The following is a 13,938-nucleotide window of genomic DNA, read 5'->3' on the forward strand; positions in this document are numbered from 1 at the left end:
GAAAGAATAAGTAGTAGTGTAGACAGATACAAAATAGGTTTCTGTAAAAATATTTTTTATATGCAGATTTTTATTTTGTAAAAGTATTGCGTGTTTACTGTGTGGTAAGCTTTGCTCTATGTATTTATTGGACTTCTGGGCTGCATTTTGGCTACGTGTGTTTTAAAATTAGTTTTTGGACATAGAGTGAGCTATGCTTGTTAGCAACATTTCTGTTACATTGATTTCTGAAATGTTGGTCAGTGTTATTTCTTTGTTTTTAGTAGTATGATTGAAAATGCAGTGTTCGAAAGTATTGGGAGTGCTCCAGTTGTGGATCACAGAGGAATTTTTTAAAAAGAACTCCAAGTAAACAATATTATGTGCTAACAAAAATATTGAGGAATGATTTAGAAATAACTATCATACTATAGAGGGAGTTATAAAAGAATAAGATGAGACTGGAATGGACCAAAATAATTGACCAAATCATTTCTGCAAATTCCCAGATTACGTTTCCTTTTATTCCTAATAAAACGCTATTTCTATAGCTCTTTAAAGCAGTCACTTATGTAAAGGAGCATTTGCTAAATTATTACTGGGGATCCTGGAAAATAGGATATGAAAGACAATAAATGTTTTAATATATATTCTTCTTCAGACATTTTCTATTAAAACATTATATTTTGCTACTTTCTTTTGATGAAATTTATCATTTAATTTTGGTTACCTTGTCTTACAGATAAGGAAAAATTTTACTTCAGTCCATCTTTCTTATGTGGAATTGAAACACATGGGTCAGCAGCATCTGGGACGATACCCTGTTCATTTTCATCTGTGTGGAGACGTAGATTATAAAGGAGGGTACAGACATGCAACCTCTGTGGATGGACTGTCTATTCATCATAGCTTCTCCCGGTGCATCACTGTGCATGGGACAGATGGCTTGCTGGTAAGTAGGCTCACAGTATGTTGATGGATATTATTGAAGCACCTCTCCTAATTCTCACGACTTCTTAATTTTATATAAGTAAGTTTTGTATCACATGCCTTATGCTATCTTGATTTTCTGAGAATTCTGCTATTTTTTTTTTTTTAAAGATTTTTATTGGGGAATTGGGGGGATGGGAACATTGCTGGGGGAATTGGGGGAAGGGGAACAGACTAGTTGCTGTCGTTTAGTTGCTGTCGTTTTGTTCTTCAGTCTAGTTGTGGAGGATGTGCCTTCACTGGCCCATGTTGGCACCATCATTGCGCTCTTCTCTGGCGAGGCAGATCAGTCGCCGGCTTCTGGACGGCCGCTCACTGCGGCTGCTGGCCGCTCACGCTGGCTGCTGGCTACATACGGTGCCCATGGCAACCCACTGCCACAGGGGCTGCAGCCTACGCCGTCGCCGGCGACTCACAGCAGCCCAGCTCCAGGTTGAGCTGTTGTTCAGCATCTTAGCTGTGGAGGGCAGTGTCACTGGCCCTCATATGTGGGATCCGAACCGGGGCCCTCTGGCATCCCAAGCGAGTTCTTAACCATCGCGCCACTCGGCCGGCCCAGAATTCTGCTATTTTTCTGTGTGAAGGAAGCCAACTTTTTTTTAGCTACCCAAATTATTCTCTTCCGAGAGCAGTAAAACCTGACATTTGACTTTGCCTCTTCAGCTAAGATTAAAACTTCTTTTTGCATTTGTACCAAGCATGCTACACTAAATAGAACTTGTTATTTAAACCACAATCAATCTTGTACCAATTACATTATACACTTGTATTTCTGCAGATTAAAGACACCATTGGATTTGATACACTAGGTCATTGTTTCTTTTTGGAAGATGGTGTTGAACAGAGAAATACTTTGTTCCACAATCTGGGCCTCCTCACCAAGCCCGGCACCCTCCTCCCCACTGACAGGAATAACTCCATGTGCACCACCATGCGGGAAAAAGTGTTCGGAAATTACATCCCTGTGCCTACCACCGACTGTATGTAAGTAGCTGGCAGAGAGGAAACTCATGCATGATGGTCAAGGCCTTTGACTTTGGAAGAAGAGGTTTTTGGGGGAAGTTTTTGGTGGGTAGGATTTTTCATGATGAATATTTCAATCACCTTAAAAAATGCCTTGCAGGGCTGTTTCAACTTTCTGGATTGCTCATCCCAACAATAACCTGATTAATAATGCAGCTGCAGGCTCACAGGTAAATAATATTGAAGAACTTTCAGTTTTTTTGTATTCATGTTTATAAATATTCTCATATATAGATGTGATGTTATGGATGTAACATAGTATGTGGCAATCTGTATCTCGCATCACGTGGTTTTCTGGTTCTTACTACTTGCTTAGTGGAGATGGTTCTTCTATTTCTTTTAAGTCATTTATGCCATGACCCTTTGAAGCCCCTTTGTAGCCCCCAAGGCACCCCTCACCCCATCCCTAGCTCACAGTGCCTTAGATACCCATGTTCCCTTTCTGTCTCTGAACCTCTCATGCATGTGGGGGTCTCTGACTCTCTTATGTATGTGGGGTTCCCATACATATGCATGTGTTAAATTTGGTTATTTTCTCTTGCTAACCTGTCTCAGTGTATTTGGCTGTTAGACCAGCCAAAAGAACATTGAGGGTAGAGGAAAATTTGTTCCTCACCCATGATAGCTAATAGCCATAATTAAAACTATGCATAATGATAAAATATTTTAACTTTTTATAGCATTAGATGAATTTTATAATGCTCCATTTTATTTTTCATCATTGAAGCAATCACATATTTAAAATAATCTTTGTATTTCACTGGAATATTTTAAATAAAAAAATAAGTTTGAAATATAAAATAATTTCTATATCATGAATTTTATTGAATCAACTCATTTAAATTTAGCTCAACTTGCCATTTTTATATTTTCAACTTGTTTAACTGGTGCCCATCAAATGGATAATAGAAAATATATATCAATATTAAATACCACATTGTAAAAATCAGAAAAAAAATGGGGCCATAACCAAAATTAAGTAATTATGCACTGTCCCAATAAAATGATCTTGTCAATGTAAAAGAAAATCATTTATTCCACTTAGTATCTTGAGTACTGTAAGATAGATGCCAAATGGAGAAAAAGAGGTGTGCTGATCTCTAGGGTTATATCATTTTCCAGAGTATATTTTGAGTTTATGATGTATAATTTTCCTAGCTTGTTATATCTAAGTTGGGGGTGGCTGAGTAACTGATCATTTCAGTTTTTAGTGTTGATGAACAAAAAAAGCTTTAACTTTTCTTTATGGGACTGGATTATTCTGTAGAATACTAGGACAATTGTCACTCTGGTCAAGGGGCAGACCCTTTTGTTTGTTTGTTTGTTTTTTAATTTTATTTATTGGGGAACAGTGTGTTTCTTCAGGACCCATCAGCTCCAAGTAGTTGTTTCAATCTAGTTGTGGAGGGCGCAGCTCAGTGGCCCATGTGGGAATCGAACCGGCAACCTTGGTGTTATCAGCCTGCGCTCTAACCACCTGAGCTAACCGGCCACCCCTAGATCCTTTTGTTAAATGCAGGGATCATATGCACTTGGGGATTTCATCTCCGTGGTAAAGCAGCTAAACTCCATTGTGTACCTTAAATTAACCGTGTGCCCAGAATTGTTTCACAAACATAAGAATAACTGAAAAAAGAAAATGAATGAACTATTTTTTGGATGGCAGAAATGTCCCCTGGATAAGCGAGGAGAAATTTACATTTGTAATTGAGTGTGATTTAAAACTGCTAATTTATAATATTAAAATGAACCTTCAGACATTATGCTATTATGATTATACCTGTGCTAAATATTCATATTTCTACATCCTGGCTATTAAGATTTTAAAAAGGAAAGAAATGCCTAGCATTGTTTTCCAGGGTGAAGTAAAAGATTAGTTGAAGTGAGTATTTCTTTGAGGTAAATAGAATACAGGCAGCACTGGGTGATGGTGGAATTCACATCCACGATTTTCCTTAAAAACATAAAACCTAAAATTCTTATTTGACAGGGTAGAGACCTGGACAGGTAATCATTTCTGATTTTCATGCATTCATTTTTTTCATCAAATATTTGTCAAAGCCCATGTGGGGTTTGTGTTAAGAGTTTTTCATTGGAAGGTGAGTTTTTTTGGGTGAAGATGACCAAGAAGACTACCCCAGGCTCATCTTCTGATCTGTTACATTACAAATTACCCCCCAGAGCAGAGATGCCCTTTAGCTATTTTCAGAAGTCATGGGGTGAAGATCAAAGAAAATTACAAGTAGTCCATGAAAAACCTAAGATGAGATTGCCAGGAAACCTAACTGGGGCTCACGTGAGAAAAAAAAGATAGCAGGTCTGTCTTTCCCATCTCATGCACCTTTTTCCTTTTCACTCTGTGAGTTCTTTCTTTTCTCTGTAGAAAAACGGTTCCAGTAAAGCTCATGTTTTGGCAAGGGTTTTTCTCCAAAGTCAACCAAACCCTTTCTACTTGTACCTTTCCACTGCCTTTTACAAAGTACCCTTTACCTGTTTGGACACCACAGTGTTTGACAGGAAACAGCTGCTACCCCCTTACTGCCTTCCTCTGCCTCCATCACCAAACTCCATCAGATCCCGGGAGGGCTCACTCTGCCCTCAGTATATAGGACTATGGTATAGAGCCTTCTCCACAACCCTCCCAGTCTTCTTCCATGGTCTGTTTTTTGTCCCAAAGAGCAGGGGTTGCACACACACTTTTCAGAGTAATTTATTTTATTAAGACCCATCTATAAACTTATGGAAAAATGTTAAATATTGCATTCATTTTGGTGTGCAGGTATATATACTTTTCAAAATTCATCTCTCCTCCATGCTCCCAAAAGACTTTTTGTTATAGCTAATATAGTACTTATTGTATTTTAGTTCTGTCTGTATTTATTTCCCATTAAACTATGACTTCTTTGAGAATAGTCTTCCTATACACGTGGCATGCAGTGGGCGCTAAATAAATGTTTGCCAAATTTGAATGAATACCATACTTTTGGACTATCTGTATTAGTTTTAACAACCTGTTTAATCAAAGTTCCATCATGTGAAGTGTTCTTCACATTGGGCTGGTTTTAAATTAAATTGTAAAAAAAAAATAGTCACAGGGATTACAAACATTTAATTTTGATTTTGATATATCATTTTGTGTGTCAAAACATTTCAAACCGTCTGCTCCTGTGAAGGTCAGTAATACTGGAATTGGATATACAGGATCTAGACGGAGACAGCATCCTGATTCATGCATGTGGTGGTTTTTTTTTCCTTGGCAAAAATTTGCCTCAGGACAGGAAGGGCATTGGAGTTGTTTGAAAGAAGTCAGTGAGCTCTGCATGTTGGTGGATAGTTGTTTAATAGGTATGACTCATCTATTGATCAGGTTTGGAGGTAAATGGAAAAAAACTCCATAAGGCTAAAAGGCTGTGCTGTCCTAGTCACATGGAAGGAAGGAACGCTTGTTTGGTTCTAATTCTGTGTAATGTTTTGAAGTAGATAATAATGGGAAAGTTATTTTGAAAATAAATTTTGCTGTCAGCCAGGTATTTCTATCTTTTGTCCAGCCCTGCAAGCAACATTCGATTTGCTTTTTTGAAAAGCAGGATACAATTGCTTTGAAAGTGATAGATGAGTACCCAACTTTTTATAGTCCATTCCTAACCTGAAACAAGGAATAGTTCATGGTCAAAAGATTAAACTTGCCTGTGAAGTCCTTAGTTTATGAGGGAGCTTCATAGAGTGGCTTTAGAAAAGGAGGCTTTTAATGACCTTGGCTTTTTAATTATAGGATGCTGGAATATGGTATTTATTCCACAAGGAACCTACTGGGGAATCCAGTGGATTGCAGCTCTTCACGAAACCAGAGCTTACTCCATTGGGTATATTTTATAACAACAGGGTCCATTCAAGTTTTAAGGTAGGTTTGTAAGTTTTAACAATCAGTACATATGATTTACAGGGTAAAGGATGGACTACTGTGATTACAACTACTGTGATTTCAGTGCCAGTTTTAGGTAGATCTTGTTATCAGAGAAAATAATTTGTGATTAAAAGAACAGACTCCTAACTCTTCCGCATTCAAGATATGTGTGTGTGTGTGTGTGTGTGTGTGTGTGTGTGTGTGTGTGTGTGTGTGTGTGTATATATATATATGGCCTTCTATTTATACACACACAGGAATATACACTCATACACATGCGCATGTAATCTGAATAATTATAATAATGGACTTGATTCATGAGTCCTCATCCTCTCTATCCCTCTCACCTTTTCCCAATCTTCTGTGTTATTACATGTTTCTAGGGATGTACACATTAGGTAATATGCTTCTGAGGGTTAAAAAGCACATTTTCTCTCTCTGCTGGTAAAGTGTCCTGTGGGCATTTAATACTAATTATGTAAATAGTGAAATACTGTTTAGGAATATTTGACCTAATTTAAAATGATACAGGTCAAGTAAACTAAAGGCCACTTAGAAGATCTAGTTTCCATGATATTTGGCACTCATCCGCTACCCCCTGGTGATAAATACATGTGGTTCATTTTGTGCTTACAAGGCACTTTGATATTTTCATTATATGATACAATGGTCCACAATCTTTACCCTGATGTGATTGATCCACATCAAAGTTCAATTAATACTTTCCATTTGATACTCACAGGATCTTTTAAAAACCTAGAGTTGTTATAATTTGAAGACCTTAGAATCACTTGATAAAGTCTTGAGAGAGGAGAAAACTTGACACAGAATTTTGATTCTTGTGAGCTGACTAGTTGATTAAGAATCATTATTGACTAGTTGATTAAGAAATAATTATTAAGTAGCATTTCAGAGTTGAAATCTGCAAAATTTTCTAATTATAAGTGGTATAAAAACCACTTCATTGTAATTAATTTTTAATGTCATTTACCATGAGGACATGTAGTTATCTGCTCTATTAATTGTAAGCATGTTAGATGTAAATAGTGAGTGGATGATTAGGTTTTAATGTGTTAAATTTGGGACTGACTATCCACATACTTGAAAGCCAAAGGAAATTGAACACTTTGAGTCCTCAAAGAACTTGTCATTTTTAGATCAGTCATAAATACACAAACACTGACCTCTATGTATGGTTTTGGTTGCTGACACCTCCCAAATCTAGTCCAGGTCAGTCACACCTATCTGACTGCCTCTGAGTACCATTTGGATGTCTTAGGGACACATACATAAAATGTGTTTAAAACAAATCCTTATTTTTCTCACCAGACCCATTCCCATATCTGTTTCACTGCATGAAACCACTGGCCACCTAATTACCTAATTGCCCAAACTAGAAATACATGGACCTTTGTTGCCCCTCTCCCTCACCCTTAGACATTGTATTAATTACTAAATGGCATCAGTACTACTTAGCAAAGAATTCTCTCTCCATTTTTCCCTGCTACCACTGCCACAAGTCTAGAACATCTTTCTCTCTTCTGGGTTACTGCAGTTGTCTCCTACCTTATTTCTTACCTGTTTCTTTGTCCCTTTCCAATCCATTATCCATCTGGTAGCTATTCTTCCTTAAGATGCAGTTGATTACGTTATCTTTATTAAAAGTCCATTGTCTGGATCCATTTGCATATCAACTCTGCATCACCTGGCATTTGCTTCTATTTCTTCTTCCTTACCTTTCCTCCCTCCATATATATCCATCTAAAAATTTTTTTTTGTTCTCAGATGTTCCATGCTCTATCTCATCTCCAGACTTCTTGTACAAATGATTCCCTTGAGTACTTTCTTCTAGGTTCTTCAGCTGCTTCCCATCTACTCCCTGCCTTTCATCCTCAACCTGTTCTTTTGTCTGGTTAATTCCTCCCCATCCTTCAAATTTCAGCTTTCACACATCACTTCTTTTAGTAGACACTCCCTGAATCGTGTCACTTCCACCTTCGCCAGAGGCCTCATCTTGGTGTCTTTCTTATGTGCTGCCAAAGTATCATTTCCTTCCTTGATTCTGTGCTTAACATACTGGATTATAATTGTTTATTCAGTTGCATGCCTTCCTGCTAGTTTGTGTCAGTAACAGCAAAGACCATAGTTATCTTGGTCTTTTATATATACATAGTTAATGTATAATGCTTGGTGCCTACCATAAGGTAGGCACTACGTAAATATTTACAAGTGGCCTAATGAGTAAAATTATAAAAAAATATCCAGGAAAGTCGCTGTTTTCATGATATCTTTGCTTTGCTGTTTATTCTTCCCCCTCTTTTTATGGTCAGACATGATAAGCTCAAACTTATTTTCATGAATCATTATATATATAGATGTAACTTGGGATTCATATTTATTTCAGTCCATTATTGTATTTTCCAGGCTGGCTTATTTATTGACAAAGGCGTCAAAACAACCAATGCTAGTGGTGCTGACCCGCGGGAATACCTCTGTTTGGATAACAATGCAAGGTAGAGCCAGTCCTTTTAAATCACACTCAAGCTGTGTCTTGCCAAAGCAAAACTTTGAGTTAGTTAAGCCATTATGCTCTTTCCTCAAGTAACACATTTAACATGAAGTTTTCAAAGTTTACAGGAGGGTTTTGGAAAAACATTTATTCTCTATTTTAGGTCTTGTTGCTGGGCTTTTTAATCTTATTGCGATACCAAAGAAGTTAATGCTTTCCCCTTTTCACAGTTGTAAATTGATGTTAGAATTGCAGAAAGAGGGAGAAAAAGAGCGAGAATGTTGAAAAAGGGTCCCCTTGTGGCCTAAAGTAGAATATGATTCATTGAAAAGCAAGTTAAGCTGAAATGTTTTAGTATAATCCCTGAAAACCAAGGCATATAGAATTCATTGTTAGTGGTCAGAATGGAACATTGCATTCATTCTGTTTCAAAGGGAAAGGCCTCAAACTTGATGATTAAGCTAGTTCTGCTTTAGTCATTTGTAGTCTCAGATTAACATCAGAGTTGGGCTTTATGTTACTCTCCTTTACAACCACAGCCGGTGGTTGGGATATGGACCAGCATTTCAACTGAGTTCTTTTACATGCTATAGATGAGCCAAAATAAATAAAATGTCTTCAATGGAAATAAGAATTTCTGGAAACGGTGGCAGCTTAGAAGTCGCATTCAGTAGGAACTGTGCGCATGTTATTTTTCCACACTTCAAGTTGATTAACCACCTTACGGAGTTGGAAGGGTACTAGATGTAATAGTCTGTTGATAGACATCTAAGAAAAGGATATCAGGCTTGATTATTCACAAGGAAATAAAGGAGGAGCCACACTGTGGGTCGGTCAGTGAGTCAATTTAGGTGTGAGGTAGGATCCTTGTGACACAGTAGTAAGTCATGAGCTCGGGAGAAACTGGGGAAAGTATAGTTAGTAAAATTACTCATCGAGATTCCTTAAAGGGCAAGTTCAGTGTGAAATATTTTAAAGCAGTGATCAGACAGACAGCATTTGAGAAACTGCGGAACTGTGGGCATTATTAAATAAAGCACAAGGTACCGGATACCTAAGAGCTGAGCAAGACATGAAGCGGGAAACTAGAGGAGATAAACAAGATGAAAAAGGAGCATAGAGATGATGCCAAATTAAGAACCAAGAAGAGAATATTATTTGACAAAACAAAGAAATCTTTGCTAGATGGTTGCTGCTACTATTTTTTTTGTTTTAAAGAGTTCATTATAACTGGTAAAACTAGTAATGTGTACTTTGCTAAGTTAATATTAATAGAATAATTCTTAAACAATAAAATTGACCTTCTTCCCTGCCTTAAAAAATTAGGTGTATGTGTATGAATGAATGGATAAGAAAATATATTTCAGAATCCATTGATATATTAAGTAGACTTGACAATAAAACAATTTATCCATAATGGCCTAAGAAATTTTTTTTTTTAACCAGGTGTGTATGTGATATGATAATGGTGATTTTCCCTCTTTTCTCTATTATTTCTCTTACCAATTTATAAATGCATACATATTGGTAAGGAATTAAACTGTATTTGGAAGTTGTTATTGAAAAGAACTGATTATAGAAGAGAGTAAAAAGACATTTGGCAGCTGGTGTATACATTTAATTTTGTTTAAACTGATGTATAGAATATGCCCGTATGCATTCATGCAGTCCAGACATGAGTAAAAATGATAAAACTATAACAAGTGAGTAATAAGCCAGCCAATGAATTAAACATTAGGCCCATGGGACCCAGAAGATACTCAGTCTGTTCATCACAGAGGAAGTTGACTCAATGGTTAATCAGATGTGCCTTTCCCTGTGCCTTGAATGTGAAATGACAGGAATCCAAAGATGTGAAATTTTAACTCAAGAAAGTTCTTGGTTTGAGATTGGGAAATTTCATCTAAAAGTGAAAAAGCACGAGAACCAACTAGCACATTTAAAGCAGAGAGTAATTAAGGGAGGGGTTTTGGAAGGATGTTGAAAACTCATAAATGAGGATGATGAGAAATTGGGAAAATGAACTGTATTTTTTGCACACCAAGTGGGGAAGAGGATGAAAATATAGGGTATCTAAGCAAGTGGCCAACAATTGATTTATATATGGATAGGAATTTCAGAAAAAATGAGATAGCTACAACAGAGAATTAGAGGTTGCTTTATTGGTCCTTTTTTTTTTGGCTTTCTTTAGAACATTGTGTAGTTTCCTTTCCAGAACTCTTCCATCTGCTTGATATTATATAATGATGACAAAGCTGTTTGGCAGCAACGACAATGCCAGAAGAGTGGGTGATGGCTCAGAGTCAGACTTTTTCCTCGTTAGGTTAGAGTTATTTAGTGTAAGGAGTCATATACACAATCTAAGGGTGACGTAATGCTTTCCACATTGGGCTCGTCATAGTCTATTCTCTACAGTACTTTCACCAAGTTGCAGCTAGTGACCAGTTTTAAAAAAAGAAAAAGAAATCTGGTCCTCACTTCCCTGATTCTATGTTACTGATGACTATCCATCACATCTGTCTACCTACCTATGTATGTATGTATGTATGTATGTATGTATGTATGTATGTATGTATATATCTATCCGTCTGTCTATCATCCATCCATCCATCCATCCATTCACTTTACTGAAGTGTGATTAACATGTAAAAAGTTGTGCATATTTAATGTATATAACTCACTGAGTTTGGGCATAAGTGCACACCCATAAAACCATCATTACCATCAAGGCCATAGACATATATCCATTACCTCCCAAAGTCTCCTTCCACCTCCTTTATTATCATTTTTAAATTTAAAAAAAAAATTTTTTTTTCGTAAGAACACTTTTACCATAAAACATACTCTCTTAGCAAATTAAGCCTACAGTATTGTTAGCCATAGACACTATGCTGTGTGTAGTAGATCTCTACAATTCATCTTGCATAACTAAAACTTTGTACCCTTTGACTGTCACCTCCCCAGTGCTTCCCCCAGTCTCTGGCAATGACCATTCTACTTTCTGCTTTTCCCATTGCATTTAGAATAGAGAGCCACATCTTTACCTGGCACTTGCCTACCTCTCTAGCCTCTCTGAGCCCTTGCCTCTTACTCTCCAGCCAAATTTCTGGTTCCGTGAACACACCACACCCGCTCATGCCTAAGGACCTTTGCACTTGTTCTCTGTGCATCGCTTATTCTCCCACCATACACATTTAGTGAGCTGCTACTGTGTGCCAGCAACTGTGGAGGTAGCATTTGTACAAATGATATTTCTTGATTATATGATTGATAAGCTCAACCTGGTGTATTGGTTTTTGAAAAGCTGTCTAGTTTTTTTCTCCCCCACCTCTTCTTCAGTTTTGTAAGATTAAGATAGCAATGATCTTATTTTTAAATAGGTGGCCATATGAAATTATTTATTTAAGTTGTTGTAGTGGACAGTTTTTGACACCAATTTTTTTGACCTTCTCATGAAGGTCCTTGCAAGTGTTTTAGAAGGAAGAGAAAGCAAAGGTAAAATTCAGTCTTTATAATTAATAAGTTAATTAAATACAGTGTATTTTAAATTTAGGCCTTTTAAAGATATTAAACCCAGTTTTATCTCTATATCTAAGACATTTCACCAGCACACAACTCAGATAATACTTCAGTTCCAGTATATGTATTTTGAAATATATAATGAATTTATTCAGTAAGTTTATATTAGTATCATGGAGCTTAAGAATTTTGTGAAAACATGCCAAACTTTGTGGTCTGAGGTTTTTTTGTTTTGTTTTTTGTTTAAAACAAAGAGTGGTTTTAGGGTTTAGAATGTTCTGCAATGTCCATTCTATAATATTAGTTGATTTAAAAACATAACTAAGAAGATATAAAAGTAGTTCTCTGTAAACTTATGTAAATAAATGTAATTATTTTTTGCAATATTTGAAATATCAAATTAAATGGTGCCTTAAATTTTTTTTTTGGGGGGGAGTCAAATTTAAATCCTGCTTTTTGACACTTAAGCTTACAATTGTAAATAACTGATTTTCAGTACTTTTATATTTTTTTATTACTTTTTAAAAAAATGTCTTTTTCCCCCCCTTCAACCCCAAGGTTTCGGCCTCATCAGGATGGTGACCCTGAAAAGCCACGTGTTGCTGCTTTAATTGACAGGCTTATTGCTTTTAAAAATAATGACCATGGAGCTTGGGTCAGAGGGGGAGACATTGTCGTTCAGAATTCTGCGTGGGTATTCGCTACAAAGTTATTATCTGATGACACTGATGTATTTATTTTTTTTAGGCTATTTTGAAAAACCTGGTAGACTGAAAAGTACAGGGGTGGTTTTTGGAATGATATTATTGTTACTAACAGACAGGACAAGCTCAGAGGAAGTATGCTAGCATTAACAGACTGTAAATGTTTAGAATCGTCTCATTCGGTTGCTTTTATTGGAACTGAACTTGTCTAGTGACAGAGTTTTTTGATGAGATTGAACAGAAACCGAGAATTTAACTTTATATAACAAACATAGTCTATGTCAGTGAGCTAAATAAAGATTTTTGAAACTACCTGAAGTTTTTTCCTTCCTCTTGGAAACTCAAAAGATTTTTTGATGCTCTTTCACTGCCATTCAAAATAAAAGTTGTGAATTCTACCTTAATAAGTTTGTTGACTTATGTCTTAACATGACTTGCGGCAGTAAACATCTCATTTTTTTCTCCATTTGTATAATTTTAGGAGATGTCTGATCTATGTCAAGCTAAGATTTGGTGTTCAGGAGGCTAGAAAACCATTTTTTTTTTTCCTAGCCAGCAGTTATATTAGCTTGTTGGCATTTTAACATCATCTCTGCCTTTTGTCATGTAAAAAAATTTGATATTAAAATAAATCTGTAGAAATAGCTTGGGTATTCATGTTGAAAAGTTTTGAGGAGACTACCATGAGCTAACTGTTTTTTAAAATAATAATTATAGCTAATACTTATATGCTGCTTACTATGTGCCAGGCATTGTTCTAAATAATTGAAATTAATTAGTATGTTTAATGCTCTTAAGTATTCTATGAGAAAGGTTATATTATTATTTCAACTTATACATTAGAAAACTGAGAGAGGTCTTGCCCAAGGCCACACAGTTAGTCATTGGCAAAGCTGAGATTTCAACCAGGTGTCTTCACTGTGGAGCCTGTGTTTTTAGTTATTGGGAAGTGAAACTCGCTGTGCTCCTGGAGAATAAACATTATTGGAACCTCCTGAATTTCATGATAATTAAATATGGAGAGAATTACCTCCTTTTACATGATGTGGTCAATTAACATGTTCCCTCATTTTCTTTCCTCTTATAGATTTGCAGATAATGGAATAGGACTGACTTTTGCCAGGTTTGTAATTACTTTAAAAATACTTCTCTGATTATTTGAAGGTGTAGGTAAAAGAACCCTTGATTTTTATTTATTTATTTATTTTTGCTAACACAGGAATAGTATATCTTTTATTAGCATTAGAAAAAATGAGTACATGATTCCTAATACCATTAGAGGGCCAAAAATACATTTTTTAATTGGTTAA

At 36.2% G+C, this 13,938-nt stretch overlaps 1 protein-coding gene across 2 annotated transcripts in view; it reads left to right on the forward strand.

The window, feature by feature from the left end:
* Positions 1-13,938, forward strand: part of CEMIP2 (cell migration inducing hyaluronidase 2) — a 72,803-nt gene that overhangs the window by 33,723 nt on the left and 25,142 nt on the right. For both annotated transcript variants that reach the window (XM_019650674.1, XM_019650675.1), the window contains exons 8-14: positions 722-931; positions 1,748-1,953; positions 2,093-2,162; positions 5,765-5,893; positions 8,321-8,409; positions 12,483-12,614; positions 13,716-13,751. In XM_019650674.1, coding sequence (XP_019506219.1) covers positions 722-931; positions 1,748-1,953; positions 2,093-2,162; positions 5,765-5,893; positions 8,321-8,409; positions 12,483-12,614; positions 13,716-13,751 — 872 coding nt within the window. The remainder of the gene's footprint in view (positions 1-721; positions 932-1,747; positions 1,954-2,092; positions 2,163-5,764; positions 5,894-8,320; positions 8,410-12,482; positions 12,615-13,715; positions 13,752-13,938) is intronic.

This window comes from Hipposideros armiger, unplaced genomic scaffold (assembly GCF_001890085.2).
Source record: "Hipposideros armiger isolate ML-2016 unplaced genomic scaffold, ASM189008v1 scaffold_144, whole genome shotgun sequence".
In the NCBI taxonomy this organism is placed as follows: Eukaryota; Metazoa; Chordata; class Mammalia; order Chiroptera; family Hipposideridae; genus Hipposideros; species Hipposideros armiger.